Here is a 26,125-nt window from a genome sequence, read left to right on the forward strand (position 1 = left end):
TGCAAGTGTGTGTAAAAAAAAAATGAAAATAATAAAAAAATAAACAAAAATACCTTTGATTTAGGTCTGTGCCAGGGATTGGGTCAAGGTCAGGGTCAGTATTTTGGTCTGGGTTTCTTCTTTAATTTTTAAATTAGTATCAGTGTCAGTTAGTGACAGAATAAAAAAAATGCAAATTGCGCACTATTGTTTCTGGGCTGTACTAACAGGCACAATCAACAACTAACATACACATATGTGGTATCGCTGCGATCGTCAGGAGCAGGAGAAATTATTTTGGGTTGTTCTATGGTGGCAGATTATGGTAAGAAATATACAGCTACATTTAAAAAATTTTTTTGTTTTTTTTATTATTATTTTGGGCCAGTTTTCCTTTGATAATAAAAAAATAAGGAGATATTCACTACCATTTACCACCAAATGAAAGCCAAATTTGTCCTGAAAAAAACACGGTATAATTCACCTGGATGTACAAAGTAGTTGTGATGATATGTACGGTTTTGCTGACACATGTCAAAGTTGAAAAATTGTGCTTAGGCATTAAGATTTGTTTTACCCGTAGGCATGAAGGGGTTAAGGCGAGTTAAGTGGATTCTAAAATCCACGTTCAACCTTCCAAGATCAGAATTCTTCAGAGACCTCCAAGTCTAACACTTTCATGGCAATGTAATACACACACCTCCATAGACTAACTGTCTAACAGGGCTTGACCACATGCTTTTACCGCCCCCAACCTCCTGGGTAAATATGGCTTTAGACCAGGGGTCTCCAAAGTTTCTAAACAAAGGGCCAGTTTGCTGTCCTTTCAGACTTAAGGGGGGCCGGACTGGGGGCATTGGGAGTAAAAAGTGGTCTGGTGTATGTGGAGCAAACAATGTGCCATCGCTGGTGTGATGGGAGGAGTAGTGCTCCATCAGTGGTGTCAGTGGGAGAAATAGTGCCCCATCACAGGTGTCAGTGGAAGGAATAATGCCCCATCAGTGGTGTCATTGGAATTGTGTCTCATTTCTGGTGTCATTGGGAGGAATTGTGCTTTTTTCCTGGGGTTAGTGGAAGGAATTATGCCCCTTTGTTGGTATCAGTGGATGTAATAGTGCCCCAAGGGCCGGATAAAAGAAAGCAAAGGGCCGAATCCGGCCCTAGGGCCACAGTTTGCAGACCCCAAAACAGGCCTTCCAATCACATTTCCTGTTCCGATGACAACTCAAATTTTTGATATCCCCATCCACTGAAAAAAAAATTGGCTTTACACACACTGAAAATATTTGTGAATGGTGTAACCAAGAGCAGTACCAGAGATCTCAATGGCCGGGACAGCAGGCATGGAGCTAACGGCATGGCTGCACTCGTTGTACAGTTATAGTAAAGCCGTATCTCAGAACAGGGAGTCATTCTGACATGTTTCAGGCTCTGGGGGCTGAAAGACTCGTTTCCATAAAGAGAACATGCCAAGTGTAGAGATGGTCGCCCAATGAGCAGGCAGCAGGAGCAAAGAACAGAGGAAGCTAAAGAGGATCAAAGCGGGAGTAGGTGTACATAGCAACCAATCAGCTTCTATCTTCAGGTTGTTCATTTAAACCTTGAGAATGAAAGGCAGAAGCTGATTGGTTGTCGTGCACAGCTGCTCCAGCTTTGATGAATTCCCCGCTATGACTGAGGTCCCTTGTAACAACTCCGCCGGCTGCCACTCTATTACCCTAGATTGCCGGTGGGCGTGGCTGTACCGGCGCTTACTCCCACAGGCGGTATTATGTTTCCCGCACTCTGGTAGGCGGGGCGAAAAAAAGCGTTCCATCCCTCACAGAGGCGGGAAACCAAGCCCGTACTGAATGCACTGGGGCGTGGTTTGTTATACCCCGCCCCTCCACCTCGGCTGTCCGCTGCCTTTGAGCGGAAGTTTTGGTGCGGTAACGCCCCGCCCACCGCCGGAAGCAAGAGATCCCGGAAGTTCCGGTGTGTTGTGGAGGGGGGATAAACAGGAATGGCGGAAGCAGCGGCGGCACCTGTAGCTCTTACATCAGTGGCGGCAGGGAAGAGCCCGTTGCCCCCGTTTCCGGACAATCCCCCCGCGGGCGGCTGGACGAGGCAGGTGACCTGCAGGTAGGAGGAGTGAGCGGAGCTAATGGGAAGACGGCGGGAGGGGGCAGATTATCAGGGACCCTCCGCAGGCTATGTTGTGGGGATTGCCATGTGTTGTGGGATATGCACGTGTGTGTTCACGAATCTTCCACAAACTTCCTGGAAACTCACATTGGCCCCATGCAGTACACCTGGCCTTTCATACTATTCCCTAGAGAGGGACACTTGGCTGGCCAATCTAGTCCCAACATGGGCACCCACGTTAGTTCCTGGGAGAGCCCTTTTGTTCCGGAATTGGTCCCTGCTGGGGTGCCTGCATTGGTTCCCTGATGGATGATCGTGTTAGTCCCCTGTAGGGGTGTTTTGGGTGTCTATAATCCAGGAGGGGGGCCCACAGGAGGGCGATTGCTGCCCACATTAGTCCCCGGAGGGGTGCCCACATTGATCCCCTGGGTAATTCCAACATTAGTCCTCTGTAGGGGCGTTTGGGTGCCCTATTATTGCTCATGTTAGTCCTGGGGGGGACACCATTGTTAGTCCCTCTTATGGGTATTTGAATACCCATATTAGTTCCTGAAGGGTTGCCCATGTCAGTCCCTGGAGGGGCGATTGGGTGCCCACATTAGTCCCTGATGGAGCACTCGCATTATTTCCTAGAGCAGTAGTTGGTTGCCCATGTTAGTCCCTGGGCGGGAACTTGGGTGCCCATATTGGTTACCTGGTGCACACCAATGTTCGTCTCCTGTATCGATGTTTGGATGCCCATATTAGTTCTTGGGTGCCTATGTTAGTCCCTGGGGCAGGGGCAGCTGCGTGACCACATTAGTCCCTGGTGCAGCACTCACATTATTCCCTAGAGAGGTAGTTGGGTGCCCACAGTCCCTGGTGGGGTGCCCACATTGGTCCCCTGAGGCACACCAATGCTAATCCCTTATAGAGTTGTTTGGATGCCCATATTAGTTCTTAGTGGGATGTCCAGATTGGTCCCCAGAGGGGTGCCCCTGTCAGTCTGTGGAAGGGCACTTTTGGGTGCTCCTATTGGTTCCCTGTGGCATGCCAGCATTCCCCAGTCCCAGTAGGGGCATTCAGGTGTTTATATTAAAATTTTTCTTAAATCGTAAATAATGAAAGCTGCACCCAAAAAAAATTGAGTCCCTCCACACTTGTACATACGTACAAACGTAAAAGCACACACTGGGGTGCCTACACCTGAAACCGTTGATTGCGATACACATGTTGCATATCGCCGCGCACGCCAGAATGAGAGCAATAATTCTAGCACCAGACCTCCTCCGTAACACTATACTGATGACCTCTAAGGGGCTTTAGAAGTGTTGCCTATAGAAAATATAGGGTACTGAAGATCATCGCCATTTCACGAGTGCATGAAAATGTAAAGTTTGACAAGTAGAATATCTATTTACTCACTGCAACCTCATTTTTTATATTTTACAAAAAATATGGTAATTTATTGCCTTTTTTTGTGCCCTAAAATAATTTTTACTGAAATTTTGCGGTAATCTCATGCGACATAAAAAATTGGAACTACCACTATTTTATTCTCTAGGGTCTCTGCTTTCAGGAAAATCTATAATTTTGGGGGGTTTTGTATAATCTTTAGGCTTAAAATTATTATTTTTAATCTTGTGCAAAAAACGCAAAAACGGCTCTGGCAGCGAAAGGGATAAAGGATAAGCCCAACACTCCCCTTCTCTGAAAAGCACCCAATCAGTGCTCATTACACTACATGGTGTCTCTCTGCTCCCTGTTAGTCCCCGGGTACGGTGCTGGAGACAGGCGGGGAAAAGGACATACAGTGCAATGTTAAAATTATTCAACATTTAAATCACCATAACGCCCCTTTATTGTTTTTAAAACATTCCTAATATCACCTCCGATTTAAATGCGGTTTTGGTTAAAAAAAAAAAAACAAAAACAATTTTATCAAAACAAGTAGGTTGTCATGAGGGACAAGTAGATTGGGACACCAATTTAGTCCCTTTAACAAGTAGTTTTTTCAAAAAATTTCCACACCCCTGAGAGTATAGTGGGCTTTTTAAGTAAGTTTGGCTATTCACCAGATTGCTTCTCTCCAATCGGGCACCCATATGGGTTTGCATAAACTACAGGGAGCTGTTTTATCTGTAAAAATACTTTTATGTCTGTCCATCTCGTCCTGAGATATTCACAGCTCTGCCAGAGAGCCTGGCCCAGTGGATGATACCACTTTCTTTGTTACCGTATAAACATAGCTTGGGACATTGTTGTCCTCTCTCCACCTCCAGCCTGCTGATTGGACAGTGAAAAGACAGCAGCAGAGTGATGATGTCATCTCTGCTCACTCTGCACTTGTCTCTTATCAGCATGCTGCCTGTAAGTACATTTGCTCTATTAATTCTTCTATGTTTCAGATATTTTATGCACGGCGTCTGCAAAGAAGGAAACAACTGCCGCTATTCACACGATCTCTCCACCAGCCGCTCCAGTATGATCTGCAGATATTATCAACGAGGGTGCTGTGCTTATGGAGACCACTGCAGGTGAGGGGCTCTAGTGGTATCCTTTAGTGTGGATTCACACATGGGCGGTGTGGATTGAAGCTCAGGTTTCATAGCTAATTGACACAGTAGTTGGTCAGGTTTAGGTCAGGATTTTATCCTGTTCACACATGCGGTTAAGTAACGGTTCCCATAGAAGTTAATGACCTGTAATCCGCACCTGAACCAGACTGCACTACTCAGAAATCGTACAGGACTCTTTCTTCAATCCGCACTGCCAGTGCTCTGGACATATGTAAACAGGCACCATAGAAAGTAATATTATTTCACGTCATGTAGATTATTATTATTATACAGGATTTATATAGTGCCAACAGTTTGCTCAGCGCTTTACAATATAGCGGGAGACAATACAACAACAATACAGTTCAATGCAAGAGGGATAGGAAGGCCGTGCTCCTTGGAGCTTACAATCTTGCATGAGGTTCAAACCGCATCCGTTCCGCATATATGTGAACCGGCACTTGCACCTTTGCTTTACTTTGCAACTGCAGCCATGAGCTTGTTATAACTACTTGCAGTCCAGTGATGTATTGTGGATGGCAAGTGGTTAGGTAACACAAAAAGGATAGCTTGCACCTTCAAAAAAAAAAAAAAAAAAAACCAACGTCCGCTGATTAGACTTAGGGTCTTTTTTCCAGAAAGGGTTATAACTCCAGTTATCTCTTAATAGTTATTTCTTTCCAATTACTGAACTTTCCATTTACCTTCTGCCCTGGAGGCACAACAGATAGAAGGGGGAATTTTCTCTGTAGTGAGAAAGTCCCATTGGAAAATGTCCCCTCTTGTTTTGTTTACAACTAAAAACCTTTGGACTTCTTCACATTCAGTTTTCTTGAGAGTGGTTGCCAGGACAAACAACGTTAATCTCTAAAGAGTGCGTTGTACCAATTGTAGTATGCAGGAAAGGGTGACAACACTGCAGCTAAGCTGAGGAGTTTTCACCCAAAGACACGTGTTGATTTACTAAGGCTGGAGAGTGCAAAATGTAGTGCAGTTGTGCATGGTAACCAATCAGCTTCTCATCTCCGCTTGTTCTATTAAAGTGGTTGTAAACTTATACTCAGTGATAGTGAATAGCCTAAGATCATACACAGAGGGTGAAACAAATCTACATAAGTTTTACTTGTTTATTTGCTGTCTACTCTTTTGTACATCCCTTTAAGCCCAGGTTCACACTGATACGGTGCAGCACATCACATGTGATTAGCACAGGAACTGCACTGCATTCCTGTGCAAATCACATGCTATTTCTGTGCGGTGTAATTTGAGCCATACATTTTGTATGGTTCAGATCCCACTGCATCTGCAGGACATATAAATATGTGCAGCAACACATTCACATTGTGGATCAGTTTTAAGTGTTTTGTGTTTTTAGATACATGTTAACTCTTTATGAAGATGCACCATTCTAATTTGTTTGTTCTTCTCTCCAAGATATGAACACACAAAACCACTAAAGCCAGAAGTTATCGGCGATACCTCTGTAGCACTGATCTGCCCCCTCAACTCCCTCCCGGAAACCAGCGGCAGCATAAACAGTAAGGCAGCTGACTTGGCAGCTAGTGACCTGGCGGCAGGGGTCTCACAATCTGAAGACTGGGTCAATGCCGTGGAGTTTGTACCGGGGCAACTCTACTGCGGACGTGGTAATCATTTTGGGAGGGGGCGTCTTTTTTGTTTTTGTTTTTTTCCTCCAGCAGCACAGGAAAAAAAATCTTGGGGCTAGCCAAAAATCATATTCTAATAATATACGAAACTGGCGTCAGTAAAAAGTAGGAAAAGAAAAATTGCAGTGATGCTAGGGAGACTCTTGCATAGCCTAAAAGTCTTTATACACAACAATGGTAGACTCCTCCCACAAGGTTCTTCATAATTTGTTAAATGCACAGTTCAGAACTTTTCAACCTCCTTCAAGACTGTGGCAAAAGCAGCATTACAATTGTGCACTACACAGTATACATTATACAAAACTGCGCTAGCAAGCAGATGAGAAGCTTTTATTGCAAAAAAAAGACATATATTTTCCAGTAAAATGCCTTCCTGCTTGTAATGGTTTTCTTTTTCACGTTGAAGTTGAATCTGCTTATATTTTGCCTTCACTCGTTCGTCCTCGCCCCTCACCAACATGCTAATTAATTTTTTTTATTAAAACCTTTCCATTTCATTACATACCTTTTTTATATATACAGGCGGATCATGGCTGGTGGGAGGCGGATTAAAAACGCATATGTATGCATTCATTGTGAAAGCAATAAGTACATCAAATAGCATGAGTTTGGTGTCTGCCCTGGTGTGTATCTTGCTGCAGAGTTTGGCAGGAATGCGGCCATGCTGGGCAGCGTGGAGCAAGCAAGTGGCTGGAAAGGTGGTCTCCTGGGCTGTCGCAGGCAGAGCGATGCAGGGAAGCATCCGGGACTCCATGCAACCAGTGATGGTCGCATGTGATGTGTGTGGGGAGGCGGCTATGCTTTTTGGGGCAGCACTGTTCTCAAGCCTTTTGACAATTAGATAAACTTCTGTCAAATGGGGAAAAGCAATAGAGGGCCAAATTTTGATCCATCTATGGGCAGCTTAAGTGGAGATCAAAACCAACCAACAGGGGTCCTAATCCATATCAACCCTATCCAAAAAGTTTATATTTAATATAAAAATAAATGTATATTGGTTGGATATACACTGTAACGTGCCACCATCCATCAAGGCTGGAATAACTTTTCTCCTGTATTTGTATGTAATATTCTTATGCTTTTTGCCTTTGTAGAGACAACACAAATCCTCAGTGAGGTGTGTGGGATTCTTGTGTGCTTTTACTTGTGTTAATACCTCTCAGTAATATGATCTATGGCATGCATATAAGGACAGGTCTGTGAAAATATGTCAAGAATGTGGGTGGGACTATGAAAATTTTGCCTGTGTTTTTGCCACTCCATATGGGTAGTTTTCTATTCTGAGAACATTTGGGTGTTTAAGTCCCATCTTGGGAACGGAGTAAAATATTCACCTTTTTGCAAGGAAATTGCTAGTTTCAGGATCCTTTTTTGTGTTTTTTTTTTTTTTTTTGTGGTACTCTTTAAAGTCTATTTCCTCTCCTGCAGTCAAATGTAATAAAACGCCGTGTCTGTGTTGGTTATGTATTCCCTTTTGCACAGCATACCTTTTTAAAAAATTATTATTTTTTTTTTATTATTAAGTAGAAGTTGTGGCTGACTGCATAGATTTTTTTTGTCATGGAGTCTGTCCTAAGGACAAGAGGAGCTCCCTTCCATTATCGTACAATGCAAGAAGCCGCCAAGTGTATAAGCCGTTAACTATTTGATAAGCTGGCTACACATGGATCCAAATTCGGCCGGTTTATTCGATGTGTGACCCTCCCTTTTCGACAGAAGTCGATGGTAGATCAACTTCTGTCAAATGGAACTTTTAGAAAACTTTAATTTGATCACCCACTGAATCTGATTAGTTGCACCACTGATCAATGTATTATGACAGTGGAGGAGTCCCCACCGTCAGAATACAATAGCATAGCAGGGAGGATTCCTGCATCCACCTCGCTTGTGTGGATGGGAAAATCTGTTTGTATTTATTTGTTTCCCACTAAGCATGTATAGTCTGCATTAGGACAGACAGTGTTCAAATCTAGTTACAACTCATAATGTAGATCTGGACAGTGCAAACAAGGTTAATTATGACATGCCCCCCCCCTCCTAATCAAAGAACTAGTAGGATTTTACAGTGCTGAAGCTTCTAGAATGGAGCATCTAAAAAAGTAAGCTGAATTCATTTTTTATTTTTTTAAGTCTTGCTATGTAAATAAGAACCTGTAACACATTTTTTTTTTTTTTGTTATTTGGCTGTAGAAGTTGAAATACACTGTTAAGAGTACTTGGACCTGTTGTAATGTATCAGCTTTTAAAATTGGTGCATTACAATGCCTGCCTTTTTATCCTTTTCATTAAAGTATGGACAAACATTTATACTCGCCTAGGTGGCTGCAGTATCGATGTGATGCTTTTGCACTACAGTGAGAACTAAGCAATCAAACACTGCTGAACACACAGATGTCCCCTCCGCTCTAAGCAGGGAGCTGTGACACTCAGTCTCTGCTCTCTGCTATGCCCCTTCAGTGCTCACTGGAGCCCCAGGCTGTGGGGGATCTTTTTAGAACGTGGACTGGCTAAAGTCTGCTGTTGGCTAAAAATGGGTCACAGGCGTGCAGAATGAACTGCACTCCTGCAACCTACAGGAGAAGCCTAGCCAAAATGGCTTTGGCTGTACTTCCCCTTTCAAAGTATTTTCCTGATACCCTGGAAAATTAGCTGTGTTTATTACAGCAATGAGGGACCAGAGCTGTCATTTTGTGCTGTAGCCTATCCTTTCCTGCAGATTTTCTGCATATCAGGGCACGGTTTTGATTAGTGTGCAAACAAGCATCTGGAGCTGTTTTAAAGTGTAACGGCACCTTTTGGTACAATTACTTATATTGTAGTTCCCCCAGCCCCCTCTGTTAGTGTTGGGGTGTACTCACACTAGGCAATCTGTATTGTGGTTGAGCATGTTTGACCTTCAGAGTCTAGTTTTTGTTTTGTTTTTACCAATGTGAGCTCTCTGTACTCTGCACTGTTCCACTTGAAGAGGTAGGCATGTTAGAGTTAGACTCACAACTGTACACACTTGTGTGAACCAGAAGAAAGCATTCTTGGACCCAGCCCAACGTAAGTGCAGGCCAGCAGGGGAGGGGGACAGTTATGCTCTGTCATGGTAATAGGTAATCATCCCTATTGTGAGTATGCCCTTCTTCTTGCCTGTCCCCAATCCAGAAAGATATTGTCAAGATCTCACAGCTGCTTGTCAAATCTTCCTTTTACATGCAGGCGTGTACTGGAGTTCTCCTTCCATGCTCAAGGAAAACCAACAATAGCCAGAAGCTTCCTTGAGGGCCTTTTTTCCTGTAAAATTAAAGTTTGGTGTCACCACCTTTTGCCTACTAAGCTGCATTATAGGTCAAAGTGGCCACCCAGCACATTAAATATTAAGTAGGAAGAGGCACTGGGCCAAACTCAACTGGTTTCATCAAATTTTTTTCATTTCTGTTCCTTGCCTCCAGTCAGTTACTGAATGCTCCCTGTAACTGTAATTGTGGGTAACTCTCCCCAAGGGGTGCACAATAATAAGCTGACCGTTCTAACTCTTCCTCACCCTGTCCAAGCTAAAACCATAAACTAGGGTTTCACTTTCATGATGATACAGCTCTTACATTTTGCCTGCTAAGTCTCTCCCATCTGGCAGTCTCTGGAATGCTTGCATCCAGTACATGGTCAGAGTGATTTGTAAATGATACAATTTGTGAACAAAACATGAGAATTTATTTTCTTTCCAGCTCCGTCTGGCTCAGACACTGAAACTCAGGGATCGTCACAACAAGAGGAAGACAAGGAGCAGCCAGCAGACCCCGAACTGAAGAAGCAGCTTTGTCCCTATGCCGCAGTGGGGGAATGCCGCTATGGAGAGAACTGCGTCTACTTACATGGAGACCCATGTGACATGTGCGGGCTACAGGTCCTGCACCCCACTGACATGTCTCAGAGGTCGGAACACATTAAGGTACATGGTAGACATGTATTAAAATTATTTCTGGCTTGCATAAAACATTTGTCCGATCTCATAAGCAGTTTCAGTAGGTAGGAGATAAAGATGAATCATTCAGATTTTTGTGTTCTTTCTAACTCTATAAGGGCCCATTCACACTTTGCATGCTTTTGAGGTATGTTGTGTTACGACAGAGATCTATATATTGATTGTGGATTGATCTCCTTCTGTCCTCCTTGCCACAGCTGACTTCATATTTCCATCTCCAGAGTTTGGCATCTTTGCCTATCTTGATTGGGTGGCCCAGGATGAAATAATTCCTGCACATGGGAGTTAATTCATCCCAGCATCCAAAGCATGCCAAGAATATTGAGCTGCTCAGCCATGCCTACTACTATTTCTAAAAGGCAGAAGATGAGCTTTTATTGCAAAAGGAACAGTCACTCCTGCAATAAGTCCACCTTAGCAGCATTATATATATATATATATATCTATAAGTGTACTGTAATTTAGGTGTTGTACTGCAGCAAAATGTGGTAATGGTGCAAACAGATTACAGTGATGCCTCTTTACACTACTGATCTATTGTAGTGCTTTGATGAAAAGGACCTGGCTGGTAAATTTTCCTGACCTGTTGTGGTGATTTTCTTAATGCATATTACAAGAATGCTGAATTTTGTTTTTGTACAATGTAACAGAGTGCACTGCAATGCAATACATGTCAACACTGAAAACCAATGCATCTCAATACACGTGCAGAGTTTCGGTCAGATTGAAGCTTTTCACAAACAAACTAAAAAAATCCCAGCACCAATCAAAGAAAGTATACAATTATGTAGCTGTGCACCAGTGAAAACCACCAATAATAAATAACACAAAAAACAGCGCAAAAATTAAATAAATAAAAATAATCACAAATAAATAAATGTCCGTGCAAAAATATATATGTAATATTTCAAACATAAGTCCTTATTTTCCCAAAAGGATTTTCAAAACCATATTCCAAAATGTGCTTCCACCTAATCACCACGTGAAAAATAATATTGACCGCACTCATCAGATGGAGGTGAGTAATAAGCCTCATAGGATATAAGGGATCCTATAGCCCCTCAGGAGGAACTCAAATCGCCTTCACCCTGCTTAGATACAGCAATTGACTCCACTCTACGTCTCCATGGAATCCTCAATAGTGTGCAAGGAAAGAAAGGCTACATAGTGTAATACTGCCACTCAATACCATATAAATCGATAGAATAAGGACACTCGCATGTTTCAATAAAATAACAGGCCTTGTTTAATAGCCTCAAAGGCTTCAAAGGAACAAGTTTCCAAATTGTAAATATAGGGATCTCACGCTTTAAGGATCACCGTAGAGGATGACCAGCTTTCCACCTCAAAAATGGCTGCTTTAACCGCAAAAGTCAGCGTGCGTTCCAAATACCGGAAGTGACGTAGGCCAAGAAGACGGCAGACCAGAAGTGCATCAATGCATTTCGCCCCACCCACAGGGCGTTTTCAAGACCAAAAACGCCCTGTGGGTGGGGCGAAATGCATTGATGCACTTCTGGTCTGCCGTCTTCTTGGCCTACGTCACTTCCGGTATTTGGAACGCACGCCGACTTTTGCGGTTAAAGCAGCCATTTTTGAGGTGGAAAGCTGGTCATCCTCTACAGTGATCCTTAAAGCGTGAGATCCCTATATTTACAATTTGGAAACTTGTTCCTTTGAAGCCTTTGAGGCTATTAAACAAGGCCTGTTATTTTATTGAAACATGTGAGTGTCCTTATATTGATTTATATGGTATTGAGTGGCAGTATTACACTATGTAGCCTTTCTTTCCTTGCACACTATTGAGGATTCCATGGAGACGTAGAGTGGAGTCGATTGCTGTATCTAAGCAAGGTGAAGGCGATTTGAGTTCCTCCTGAGGGGCTATAGGATCCCTTATATCCTATGAGGCTTATTACTCGCCTCCATCTGATGAGTGCGGTCAATATTATTTTTCACGTGGTGATTAGGTGGAAGCACATTTTGGAATATTGTTTTGAAAATCCTTTTGGGAAAATAAGAACTTATGTTTGAAATATATATATATATATATATATATATATATATATATATATATATATATATATATATATATATATATATATATATATATATATATATATATATATATATATATATATATATATATATATTTTTTTTTTTTTTTTTTTTTGCACGGACATTTATTTGTGATTATTTTTATTTATTTAATTTTTGTGCTGTTTTTTGTGTTATTTAGATTGAAGCTTTTGGCAAGAGACTTTCCATAAACACCAAAATACATATCTGCTGCTATGTATATGAAGCACAGCCAGGAATTTATAATTTGACACATTTAGAAGCCACATCAGAAACCGTGCAGATAAGCAATGGGAAAACTCAATGTTTAAGTTAAAACTTTTATCTAGTTTCTCAGTCAAGCATTTTTCTTTTCCCCACCTAGTCCTGCATCGAGGCGCATGAGAAAGACATGGAGCTATCATTTGCCATTCAGCGCAGTAAGGACATTGTGTGTGGCATCTGCATGGAGGTGGTATATGAAAAAACAAACCTCAGCGAGAGGCGTTTTGGCATACTGTCCAACTGTAACCACTCCTACTGTCTAAAGTGTATACGAAGGTGGAGGAGCGCTAAACAGTTTGAGAGCAAGATCATCAAGTGAGTATTCTGATCATGTATGTGTATATCCAGCTAGCACATATGTTAGAACAACACAACCTGAAACACCCCAGACTGAATAAAAACATGTTTTGTTTGTATCACTATACATAACTTATGTTTACTTTGCATAATTATTATTGCATATTATCAGACCTACTAAATATGAACCTAGAATATTTATACCCACCCCAGATATTCTATAAATATATACAGTGTCTTGAAAAGGTATTCATACCCCTTGAAATTGTTTTCATATTACAACAAAAAACGTAAATGTATTTTATTGGGATTTTATGTGCTAGACCAACACAAAATGGCACATCATTGTTAAGTGGAAGGAAAATGATAAATAGATTTAAAAATGTTTTTACAAATATCTGAAAAGTGTGATGGCATTTGCATTCAGCCCCCCTGAGTCTATAGTTTGGAGAACCAGCTTTTGCTGCAATTACAGCTGCAAGTCTCCTTGGGGATGTCTCTACCAGCTTTGCACATCCAGAGAGTGACATTTTGCCCATTCTTCTTTGCAAAATAGCTCAAGCTCTGTCAGATTGGATGGAGAGTGTCTGTGAACAGCAATTTTAAAATCTTACTATATATGTTTGTGTGTATGTATGTAAATAATAAACATGCAAATAGATGAGTAGTTTAAACAGTGTTATAATAAAATTACCCTAAAACATTAGGATCATATGTATACAGATATCACATGGAGAATGGAAAGGAAAGTAAGACTTCCACCAAAGTGTACAAATGTCGTCAAAGTTCAGTTCACTTCATCGATGTAATATTCCTTTAAGACAGTCCAGTACACCATCATTGTGATCCTGCAGTGATTAACGCCCCATCAGATTGAGGGTGTGGCTCAGAGGAACTCGGAATGACGAAACTCGTTGGCACTTGATGTCAGCTTGCACAGCGGGACCACGTGGTGTGATCACGTGACCACTACTGTGGGAGTCCGTACCAGGAAGTGTGTGGTGAGACTATCACGCTGCTGAAGAGGCTGTTATATTCATACACTGCTTTTTTTTACTTTAAGTGCTATTTTAAGGGGGGTTTTGTTCAATAAATGTGTTAAACGGAATTACACTATGTGGTTGTTATTTACTTTTGCCCACATATTGAATTGGAGTATTATGATTAAGTCTTGATGGTGAGGAGGTCGGAAGGAGAGTGATCAATATTTATATCTGATGGACGGTGATCTTGGTCTGTGATACTGAGGATGAATATTTCACTGTCGGTCCTTTTTAATAATCATTCCACACCAGGGAGGTTTATTTTCCACTACTGTTTACTCACCAGCATCTGGTGAGTGTTCAGATTGATGGGGTGTTCATCACTGCAGTATCATAATGGTGGTGTGTTGGACTGTCTTAAAGGAATATTACATCAATGAAGTGAACTGAACTTTATTCACATTTGTACATGTTGGTGGAAGTCTTACTTTCCTTTCCATCCTCCCATGTGATATCTGTGTATATATGATCCTAATGTTTTAGGGCAGGGCTTGAAAAAGCCGCTCGCCCACTGGCCAAATGCGAGGAGAAATTCCTCTGTGGAGAGCGGCGAGCACAGATGAAGCATGGAGCGACTGCACCTGCGCTCCAAGCCTCATTGTGAAGCCGAGTTCCGGTTTACAACTTCCGGTTTCTGCCACTCTTCCATAAAGGCCAGATTTGTGGAGTACATGGCTAATAGTTGTCCTGTGGACAGATTCTCCCACCTGAGCTGTGGATCTCTGCAGCTCCTCCAGAGTTACCATGGGCCTCTTGTTTGTTTCTTTGATTAATGCCCTCCTTGCCCCGCCTTCAGTTTGGACGGCCATGTCGTGGTAGATTTGCAGCTGGTTCCACTAGATTTTAGTTGAGGGTATCAGTGTAAAGAGGGCTGAATACAAATGCATGCCACACTTTTCAGCTATTTAGTTGTAAAAAAATTTTGAAAACCATTTTTTATCATTTTCTTTCCACTTCACAATTATGTGCCACTTTGTGTTGGTCTATCACATAAAATCCCAATAAAATACATTTACGTTTTTGGTTGTAACATGACAAGATGTGGAAAATTTCAAGGGATAGGAATACTTGTTCAAGGCACTGTAGCAATCTGAGATCGCAAATATTTTTCATATGTAAGAAGTCAGCTAGAGTGGGAGGGGTTTACACACACTGCTGGCTGCTTAATCTGACTAGCTGTACAGCCACCCAATTGCTTCCATAGACCACCAGTAGTGAGGCATGATCTGCGCTCTTCCACCTTCAGTGGAAGGCAGTTCCAATAGAATTTCAGTGACTGAAATGGGTGGGCAAGGGTCAGTCAGGCTAGAGAGGAAAGAATCTTGACTTCGCTGGATGTCCCCCATCCTAGAAATGAGGCAGGCTCTGTCAGATTTGTTGCAGCTTCTCCTGCACACTGAGAAAAGTTTAACGTGCTGTGAAATCGGAGTAAGCAAAATCCGTACAAGAGCCTATATTACTGTCTGGTACTGAAGGAAAGGCCGAAGTTCAGCTTTGAAAGTTAGTCAGTGGTGGGAGTGTGTGTTTTTTTTTTTTTTTTTTTTTTTTTTCGTTTTTTGTTTTGTTTTTTTTTTTAGTTTTTTTTCTAGATCGTACCAATGCATGTTATTCATTTTTCAAAATTTTGCTGCGGGTGCCATGCTAGTCCCTGAAAATCTCTACAGTGTGTTGCTTTATTATGTAATCCAAATTAAAATAGTTTGGCATGTGGCTTGTTGCTTTTGGAACACTTTTTATAGTTCATTTTTGTTATGCAGGTCATGTCCAGAATGCCGAATCACATCAAACTTTGTCATTCCAAGCGAATACTGGGTGGAGGAAAAAGAGGAGAAACAGAAGCTAATCCAGAAATACAAGGAGGCTATGAGGTAAATCAGGGGTCTCCAAACTTTCTAAACATAGGGCCAATTTGCTGCCCATAAGACTTTCGGGGGGCCGGACTAGGGTCATTGGGAGTAGAAATTATCCCGACATCAGTGGGAGTAAACAATGCATCTTTGGTATTATGGGGAGGAATAGCGCCCCTTCATTGGTGTCAGTGGGAGGAATAGCGTCCAATTGTTGGTGTCAGCTGAAAGAATAGTGCCCAGTTGTGTCAGTGGGGGGAATAGTGCCCCATCATTGGCGTCAGTTTGAGGATTAGTGTCCTATTGTTGGTGTCATTGGGGGGGGAAATGGTGCCCCATCATTGGTATCAGTGGGAGGAATAGTGTCCTATTGTTGGTGTCATTGGGGGAAATAGTGCCCCATCGTTGATGTCAGTGGGAGGAATAGTGTCCTATTGGTGTCAGTGGGAGGGAAATAGTGCCCCATCAATGGTGTCAGTGGGGGAAATGGTGCCCCATCAATGGCGTCAGTGGGGGAAATGGTGCCCCATCAATGGCGTCAGTGGGGGAAATGGTGCCCCATCAATGGCGTCAGTGGGGGAAATGGTGCCCCATCAATGGCGTCAGTGGGGGAAATGGTGCCCCATCAGTGGCGTCAGTGGGAGGAATGGTGCCCCATCAGTGGCATCAGTGGGAGGAATGGTGCCCCATCAATGGTGTCAGTGGGAGGAATAGTGTCCTATTGGTGTCAGTGGGAGGGAAATCGTGCCCCATCAGTGGCGTCAGTGGGAGGAATGGTGCCCCATCAGTGGCGTCAGTGGGAGGAATGGTGCCCCATCAGTGGCGTCAGTGGGAGGAATGGTGCCCCATCAGTGGCGTCAGTGGGAGGAATGGTGCCCCATCAGTGGCGTCAGTGGGAGGAATGGTGCCCCATCAGTGGCGTCAGTGGGAGGAATGGTGCCCCATCAGTGGCGTCAGTGGGAGGAATGGTGCCCCGTCAGTGGCGTCAGTGGGAGGAATGGTGCCCCGTCAGTGGCGTCAGTGGGAGGAATGGTGCCCCATCAGTGGCGTCAGTGGGAGGAATGGTGCCCCGTCAGTGGGAGGAATGGTGCCCCGTCAGTGGGAGGAATGGTGCCCCGTCAGTGGGAGGAATGGTGCCCCATCAGTGGCGTCAGTGGGAGGAATGGTGCCCCATCAGTGGCGTCAGTGGGAGGAATGGTGCCCCATCAGTGGCGTCAGTGGGAGGAATGGTGCCCCATCAGTGGGGTCAGTGGGAGGAATGGTGCCCCATCAGTGGGGTCAGTGGGAGGAATGGTGCCCCATCAGTGGGGTCAGTGGGAGGAATGGTGCCCCATCAGTGGGGTCAGTGGGAGGAATGGTGCCCCATCAGTGGGGTCAGTGGGAGGAATGGTGCCCCATCAGTGGGGTCAGTGGGGGTAAATAGTGCCCCACCGTTGGTGTCAGTGGTAGGAATAGTCTCCTATTGGTGGGAGGAAAGGAATAGTGTCTTGTATTAGTGGGGGATAAAAGTGCCCCGAGGGCCAGATAAAGTCAAGCAAAGGGCCACATCGGCCCCCGGGCCGCAGTTTGGAGGCCACTGAGATAAATGTTCTTCCACTTTCTGCATCCTTTGATAGTCACTTACGAAGAGATTTGGAAGGTCTGACCTGAATGCACTCAATGTTTCTTTGATTGTCCATATTTTTAGGTCAGAGCTGGATGAGTCCCAGTATTTGGGGAGCTTTTAAGGGGGCTTCCTGTATTATAATGGGGATTATAAAAATGCGTTAAACTAATCAGTATAGCTTCAAATTAAGACTCCTGTTTGGGCCAGTGACAATGGGCTTTTGTTTGCTTCAGAAAGGTTTTGTATTCTCATAAAGTTTATGGGATTGCAAAACCTGCTGGAAGGAGATCAACTGCAGGTTAAATACACCTAAATGAATTCTGATTAATCTAAAATTGAGGCCATCGGCCCTTATAGTACTAGTGAATAATGTACTCACTTGTGTCTATGTATGCCTGGGCATACAAAAAAAAAAAAAAAAAGTAGATCTCTGCATTATATGTACCATGTTTTTTCTTTTTAAAATAAAATCGTAGGGAAAAAAAAATATAATTCTGCCAGTATACCAGTGTGCTTCTAACTTCCAGTGTGCTGCTGTCACCAGCCCTGCACAGTTTTCTTCTGCTGAACTCTTCTCTCACACTCATCAATTCCATTACATGATTGGGTGTTTTGTAACTCAGCAAGGGAGAATTAGTCCTCCCCTCCCATTGCCTAGAAAATGAATGAACATATTAATGTGTCCAAGGAGTGAGAAAGAATGCATGCAATGTACAGGGGTTGGTAAAAAAACAAAATGGAAACACTACATGATTTGCAGGTATGAAAGTGAAGACCTGTTTCGTGTTGAAAGCAGAAGTGATGTAACACTCTTTTGCTTCCCCTGTGTGATGAGACGCCTAGTTAACAGGTGGGAAGCCTCACTTTGTCATTTACTACATGCATTGCTAGTAATAAGGAGTCATATCACAACTTATTGAGCTTCAAAGAGGGCAAATTGTTGGTGCCCACTTAGCTGTTGCCTCTGTGACTGAAGTTGCCATTTTATTGGCCGTGTTGTGAGGTACAGTATTCAAGGTTATGACGGCATAAACAGCTTCCTGGAAAATGTCATCTGATGAGCATAAGTGCGGTCTTCATGGTCCACTGACCGAAAGAGACAAAAGGATTGTGACCCATTATAAGAAAACTGCTGCAAAAGTGACTGCAGAGATCAATCTCTGTCCCGTGAACACTGAGATTGAGCTATGCAGTCACTTTTGCAGCAGTTTTCTTATTCCGGGTAACGATCCTGCATAATGTCCTTTTTTTGGTTTTTTTTTTTTTTTTTTTTTTTTTTTTTGTCTTTCGGTCAGTTGACCATGTCGACCGCGCTTACGTTTACGAGAGGGCGTTTTCCCAGAAACCGTATATGCCATCATAACCTTTGATACTAAACTTCACGACACGGCAAATTGGCAACTTCGCTCAAAGAGTCACCAGCTAAGCGGGCACCAACAATTTGCCCTCTTTTGAAGCTCAGTAAGCCCTGACATGACTGTATTACTAGCACCGCACACACTGAAATGGCAAGTGAGGCTTCCCATCTGTTAGCTAGGTGTCTCATCACACAGTGGAAGCAAGAGTGTTCTATCACTTCCGCTTTCAACGCAAAACATGTCTTCACTTTCACACCTGCAATTCATGTAGTGTTTCCATTTTTTTTGTCCAACCCCTGTATTTGTAGTTTTACTGGATTCTGTAGGTTATTATTGTTGCAACACACGGAGAGGACTGTGATACACAGTACTCCTTTTTTGGTTATCCTTTTATGTGGTAAAAAAATGCTGTCCCAGTTTAGAAGCTAAGAGAGGCTTGCTTATTTCCAGCAACAAATCTTGCCGGTATTTTGATGAAGGCCGCGGCACCTGTCCATTTGGAGGCAACTGTTTTTACAAACATGCATACCCTGATGGTCGTATAGAAGAGCCACAGCCACGACAAAAAGGGGGTATGTCCAGCAGGTATCGGGTAAGTTTCCCATACTTTATTACGTTCTGCTATTCTTGTCACATTCTATTCTACTGGATGGACCACTAAAACTTCTTCTGTTTTGTTTGGTTTTTAATTGTTTACTTTTCAACAGATGCTCATGTAACCAAATAGAACTGTGACCAGCTTATAAACGTTCAAATATTCATATGATCTTAACCACCATTAAAGTGAAATGTCCTGCACAACCAACTATGAATGGCCACCAGTCTTGGAAATGCCTCCTAACCCCTTCTGCTACTTATGCTTTCTGCCCTGTGTAACACAGATCTGTATTTTTTGCCTCCCTTTTTTTTTTTTTTTTTTGTCCAGTCGCGTGATCCCTCAGCTCTGGCTTCCGTGTCAGTGAATGGCTGGCTACTGGGGAGAGGAGGGAATGCTGACAGCAGCTGGGCTGTGGGAGCTGTCACCAGTCCTATCTGTTTTGGAAGCTCCCTTAAACGGGGCCGGAGCTGCAGGATCACATGAGTTGGGTGAAATGAGGTAAGTATATAGATCTTTTTTTACATAGGGAAGGTAGCAGAAAGCAAAAGGGTACATTTTTAAGAATCGTTATGGTTAGGCAGGAATTCCACTTTTAAGCTTTAAAACAAGCCCTCCCTGACCCTCCTGTAGTTGCAGGTACTGTGGAGCAATACATACCCAAAGCTTACAGTAAAACTTTGAAGTCATTCAAGTCAGGTCTAAGCTGTTAGAGGGCCAACTCTATGCTGGGAAGGGGAGCCTAGTTACAGACAGAAACTGAAAGTAAAACTGAGAAGCCTGGGCTGCAAAGTTTGCAGGCTAAATCACTATGCAATAGCTGCAGCTACAGAGGTTAGCAAGGGTTTATTTATGTATATTATGTTTTTAGAATGTCCATAGCCTGGCCACAGTCCTACTTTAGAGCAGACCTTTCAAGTGTTCACTTCCCTGCCTGCTGCCCAAACTAAAGTGGCAGTTAAGAAAAAAAAATATTCTTAGCATGAATATGCACAACATAGGTGTGTGTCAGTGTCAGCAATGATATTGTTACTTATGCCTGTGACGAACGTGTTGCTTCTCACCAACTCCTGGCAAAGGACCAGCCAATCTCACACTGTGCTGTCACTTGCGTAACACAGCCACTCTCAGCTGCACCATGCACAAAGATTTTCCAGCTCGCAGGACCACACTCTAGGTGCCAGCAGCCTGAGAACGATTGTCACTAGGTTAGGTTAATTACCCAATTAACCCTTCAAACTGCCACCAGATAGCTTTGGGACAATCAACACTTCACAATGTTAGCAAGAACAAATGTGAACCATAAACATATGTAACACACACTGTCACCACAGACAAGTATATTCAGAGGATTATTACGTACAGTAGCACTCTTCAAGAGACAGGGATTCTTTACTTTGCATTAAAAGCCTTAAAGATAATTTTTAACACTTTTCAAAATGGGGTTTATTAATGAAAAGGTAAAATGGTGCAATTAAAATATTTACAGAAAGGGATGTTACAAAGATATAAAGTGACAGAGAAATAAAAAAAGGAGTTAAGAAGGCAGAATACTTGCAAAGTCCTTGGTTTTAGCAGAGTCCAATTGTCCGAGCAAAGATGTTGCTGTGGCTCTCAAGTCCGTTAAGATGTTCCTTGGTTGATGTTAAACGAGAGCTCAATCTTAACAAGTCCTGTCATCCTTTTTTCTGTGATATCAAAGGGCTGTGGACCGAGAACAACTGACCAATCATCCGGTTTAGGGGATGGGTGCTAGGAGGTCACCAAATTCAGTCCCAACTACAGTTTCATATTACTATTCATAACTTCCAGTATGTGCAGGTGATATTCTAGCAACTGGCAGATTAATATTCAGATGCATATTTCGAACCCAGGGATACCAAACACTGTGTACCTTGTCGTCCAGGAGGCAGAAAACTGCTTTCTCCCCTTTCCTGTATGCTAACATAGTCATGTATAACCTTGATTTGTTCGGCGAGATATTCCTTATTCAGATATATATCTAATATTAATGTGCCCTGTTCCTGTTGAATTCTATGAATTGTATGTGGAATTGTTACATTGTGGAGTAGATGTTTTATGGCACGATCTGCATTCCTAGAGCTTTAATGGCCTTGCGGGTCATGTGTGAAGGCTTGACCGAGTTATTGTCTTGCGATAGGGAAGAGGAAAGTGTTTTTCATGGCTCCTGGAAACTGACATCTTGCCAAGACTAATTAGCTGTTTACAGCTTTGGACACTGAGTCTATTTGTATTTTTAATTAAGAGGTTCTTTTGAAGTTTGATAAAGGTTACAGCTACAAATTCCATAGTTTGCAAAAAAAGGGGGGGAGTAGGAACAATGCACATGAGACCTTCACAAGATGGCTGTCGCATACAGCTTCCATGTCTGTATTGCGCACAATCTTCACATTTCCCATTTCCATACTAGTAGAAAATGCTTTGGATATTTAAAAAAAAATTAGCAAATGTAAATACTCACCACAGGCACCGGTGGTATCACCGTGCCTTACAGCTGCCCCCTTGCATAGCTTGGCACTCAAAATCCCAGCGAGTGCAGGACTGTGTTCCTATGGGATTTCAAATGGTCAGGAGGAGCAGTGAGGAGTGGTAACATCACTTAGGCGAGTAGTTTTTCTGGTCAAATATTGTAAATTTTTATTTACAGCTTATTTGTTTTAGTGGTGGGGGACTAGTGAGGAAGTGGTCCTTCCATTTGCATGTAAATATTGTTGCAATAAATTGCCTGTCCAAAGCATGGTAATGTTTAAATCTTCTTCTGAAGTCTTTGTGGTTGCACTGGGCATTACTGTAGAGGATAATGGAAGTCTCCATCCTAAATTGCACATGCAGTATTTCAGAGTATTGTGGAAAACCATAGGGTGTACTAGAGGATGTAAATGTTTCCCAAAATGGTTAAAAGGCAAGGCATTCTGTCAAGGATAAACCATATATTCCCAGCGCTTAGATACAACCCCCAAATGTCCCACGCAATCAATGACCTGTACTAAATATTACATGTGCATGCATATATAAAAAAAGAAAAATATCCAATATACCCCCTCTGTGCAGTGTTCAGAAAAAATCAAATGCTCACCAGATGATTAGAACCTTCATAGATAAATGGGACAAATCAGGCTCGTGAAAATATATCAACCATGAGGTGTCGCCTTTCCTCCTCTCCTCATGCACTGTACATCTAGTGTCCTTTTTATTTCTTGTTTCCTCTCAAGTGTATGTTAGCTGGAGTTGAATTAAATTTGTTAGCGTCTCCATTGCTTTTCCATCCAGAGTGGAGACACCCCAAGACAGGAAGTGTGTTACTGGCTATATCAACAGATAAGAAAAAAAAAAGAGGGGGGGGGAGCCAAAAGAAAATGAATGCACCCACCACATTAAGGATTGGGAAGCTGCATTATATATATTTTTCGGGTTTAAAGGATAAGTTTGCCTTTTCGGGCAGAATTTCACTTTTTGTAAAAATAGAAGTGTTTTCCAATGCCATTTCTGGCCCAGCCATCCCAATGTGCTTTTCTCTCACTTGCCTCATCCACAGGATGATTAAAATCTCACATAAACTGACAAAAATGTAAACTGATTTTCTGACGGCTTAATTTCCTGTAGATGGTCTCTCAGCATTCACTTCCTGTAGGCCACCTCCCAGAAGCCTTATCCTCTTTGTTGCATCACAGAAGAGGGTGTGATGGGGTGTGTTCACCACTCTGGACCACACCTCCGTCATTACAATACTACCTTTCTCCCATTAGGGGTTGGGCTTGGCCCCTTAGTTCCAGTGAAGGGAACTTTTAATGCATCAGCATACCAAGACATTTTGGACAATTTCATGCTCCCAACTTTGTGGGAACAGTTTGGGGGATGGCTCCTTCCTGTTCCAATATGACTGCGCACCAGTACACAAAGCAAGGTCCATAAAGACATGGATGAGCGAGTTTGGGATGGAGGAACTTAATTGGCCTGACCTGAACATGATAGAAAACCTTTGGAATGAATTAGAGACTAACAGGCTTATTCTTTGTTATTTTGAGAAGCCTTGAGGAATCCATTAGGGCAGGGGTGGGCAACTGTGGCCCTCCAGCTGTTGTAGAACTAAAAGTCCCATGAGGCATTGCAAAACTGACAGTTACAAGCATGACTCCCAAAGGCAGAGGCATAATGGGACTTGTAGTTCACCAACAGCTGGAGGGCCACAGTTTCCCACCCCTGCATTTAGGGTAAGGCTTTTATTTTCTGCTTAATTTGTGGTGGTGGCGGCTTTAATCGCCCGATCTCCAGTTCCCAGCTGCTGCTTTTTCCAGGTTGAATAACTTTCAGCATTCATCCTCCCACTTCTGTGAGCCCAGGATATCATGACCCCGCCCAGGGTATCATGGCCCCACCCACTGCCCTGGACTCACAGAAGTATGCTGCAGAGAGCATTGTGTTTATGTGGCAGTTCTCCCTGCAGCATTTGGGAGCTGCTGATCATTGTGGTGGACCTGTGACATTGAACCCAGCCAGAAACATAAGTTTTCAGGGATGCTTCATGGGTGGTAATGGGGGTTGCAAATGGGGGAATGGATGACTTGATCCCAGAGTTAGGGTTTGGCTATTGTAAATTTATGTACTTATTTATTTACTTAATTAACCAGTTTGTCACATTAACTAATGCATAATGTTGATGTTTTATTTGGTCTGAACTTCAATGCCCTCCTGACACAGAGGTTAAAGACCCTTTTCCTGACTTCCTCACTTTGATCCTTTCTAGGCCCAACGTAGGAACCGGTTTTGGGAATTTGAGGAGCGTGAAAGTGGGGATCCTTTTGACAACGACGACGATGATGACATGGTCACCTTTGAACTGGGTGAAATGCTTCTTATGTTGTTGGCAGCAGGTGCTGACGAAGACCTAACAGACTCAGAGGATGAGTGGGACTTGTTCCATGAAGAGCTGGACACTTTTTATGACCTGGACCTATAGCGCTAGTCAGAGGAGTTTGGACTGTCTGGGCCGTGTCAGACAGTAGCTATTTCCTGTGGTGTTGTGGCAGTGCCTGTGTTTCTCCTAGGCAGGCCTAAAATTCCAGGTGCTGTTGTAATAATTTTTATCCTGATGTCTGTCTTTTTCCCCCTTCCCCAGAGTGTTTGTTTCTCTGTTTCAAAATAATAAAAAAAAAAATATGGAAAAAAAAAAACAAAACACACATGTACAAAATGAAATCAAATGCAAAACGTGTGGATTTGTCATAGGCATTAATCTTATTTTTCATATAACAGTCTTTGCTGCCTGTACTGTCCCTATTATACATAACCTAGGGACAGATTGGGAGGAAGCCAGTCAACATTAATCTTATGGTTTTCATTGTGGGAAAATCAGACAAATGCAGGAAAACCCATACAAATGCCATGCAGCTTGGGTCCCTGGTGGGAATTGAACACAGTATCCAGTGCTATATTACACAAATTGCTATAGCTTACCCCTATAGATGTCCTTTCTTTTTATCCATCGAAGCACAAAGTATTTTGCCTGCAGGAGGATTGAACACTGGCAAACAAAAAAAATAAAATAAAATGCATATGCCAATGCCTGGTTACTGCTCCCACTACCAACATATGCCCTTTTTGCTAGTATGCTGGGAAGATGGATGTCTTTTTTTCTTTAGCTATGCTGTGTAAAATCCAAGCCTGTTTTTGCTAGCAACTTGTATTTTTTTTTTTTTATTTCCCCCTCCCTACAGTTTTCTTACACTTCTGCTAGATTTGGTCTCTGGTTTCTGGTATATGGCGCTGCAGTCATTGGCCTTGAAATGTTGGAAGCACTGTTGCTCCTACTTTGCAAAAGCCATTTGGAATTTTGATCTGTTCTGCCTGTTTGCAGTGGTTTTCGGCAGCTCTGACCATCTGATCCTCACCTGCTACTAGCTGTATGAGTAGCTGTGGCCTTGCCGCAATGCAGTTGCACCATATCTAATTCTAGCCACGGGGAGATAGTCCTGCTGTGCCAAGTGTCCCCAACTCACAACCTACTAATGTCTCTGAGGCTGCTTACGGCCTATGGATGCAGCCAATATCTGCAGCCTGTAATCTATAGTCCTCCGCTCGTAGACTCTATTCTCTTTGGAGTCTTCCTTGGATCTGGCGGGTATGGCTGGTTCCTCTGTCCTCTTGGCTGGGGCTTTTATGACAGTTATGCTAGACTTTATGGTTTTCACTCAGTTATTTGCTGACCAGAGGCCACAAGTGCCCACCCCCCTCTTTCTGCCACAGATTCTGTATCTGATCTACCCTTAAAACTGTATAGATTAGTAGATCTCCATCAAGCTCTTCTCCATCATGGTCCCTTTTGGACCATTGCAATTTTGTCCATATCATTGTGGCAGAACAGTTTCAGAGGTTTTGCGCCAATCTATTTCCAAAACCAAATGGGGGCATCAGCCCCATCTTGGATCTAAAATCACTGAAATGTCATTCAAGCTCAGAAATTCTGTATGGAATACACCATGGGGGAGATTTACTAAAACTGGCGCACACAGAATCTGTCAAAGCTGTGCATAGTAACTAATCAGCTTCTAGGTTTTATTGTCAAAACCTAATTAAGCTGAAGTTAGAAGCAGACTGGTTACTATGTACAGCTGCACCAGATTCTGTGTGCACCAGTGTTTGTAAATCTCCCTCACATCTGTCATTGTCCTCCCACCTGGGAAACGTTTTTGATGAACATTAAGGATGTGTGCCAACCTGTCCCATCTTTCTAGAGCCTTGGCG

The 26,125-nt window shown here is 42.9% G+C and overlaps 1 protein-coding gene across 2 annotated transcripts; it reads left to right on the plus strand.

The window, feature by feature from the left end:
- Positions 1-1,938: 1,938 nt before the first annotated feature.
- On the plus strand, positions 1,939-24,592 carry MKRN1 (makorin ring finger protein 1). Of its 2 annotated transcripts, none has more exons than XM_089680720.1 (8): positions 1,939-2,100; positions 4,491-4,619; positions 6,075-6,178; positions 10,018-10,241; positions 12,718-12,932; positions 15,715-15,825; positions 19,219-19,360; positions 24,129-24,592. In XM_089680720.1, the coding sequence occupies exons 1-8, from the start codon at positions 1,982-1,984 to the stop codon at positions 24,339-24,341; spliced, it is 1,257 nt and encodes a 418-aa protein (XP_089536846.1). In that variant the 5' UTR covers positions 1,939-1,981; the 3' UTR covers positions 24,342-24,592. The 2 variants fall into 2 exon arrangements, with proteins under 2 accessions (XP_089536846.1, XP_089536845.1); XM_089680719.1 differs by having other exon boundaries at positions 1,940-2,100; positions 6,075-6,286.
- The last annotated feature ends 1,533 nt before the right edge of the window (positions 24,593-26,125 follow it).

The sequence above is a fragment of the Staurois parvus genome, unplaced genomic scaffold (genome assembly GCF_062004578.1).
Source record: "Staurois parvus isolate SC_StPar_1 unplaced genomic scaffold, SC_StPar_1.0 ptg000249l, whole genome shotgun sequence".
NCBI classification, from domain to species: Eukaryota; Metazoa; Chordata; class Amphibia; order Anura; family Ranidae; genus Staurois; species Staurois parvus.

What these genes read in the sequence shown, in the direction of transcription:
- MKRN1 (XM_089680719.1), top strand. Translation starts at nt 1,982, where the DNA reads ATGGCGGAAGCAGCGGCGGCACCTGTAGCTCTTACATCAGTGGCGGCA. An exon ending in GCTTATGGAGACCACTGCAG is followed by an intron (nt 4,620 to 6,074) that starts GTGAGGGGCTCT and finishes CTTCTCTCCAAG; the next exon opens with ATATGAACACACAAAACCAC. An exon ending in AAATACAAGGAGGCTATGAG is followed by an intron (nt 15,826 to 19,218) that starts GTAAATCAGGGG and finishes GCTTATTTCCAG; the next exon opens with CAACAAATCTTGCCGGTATT.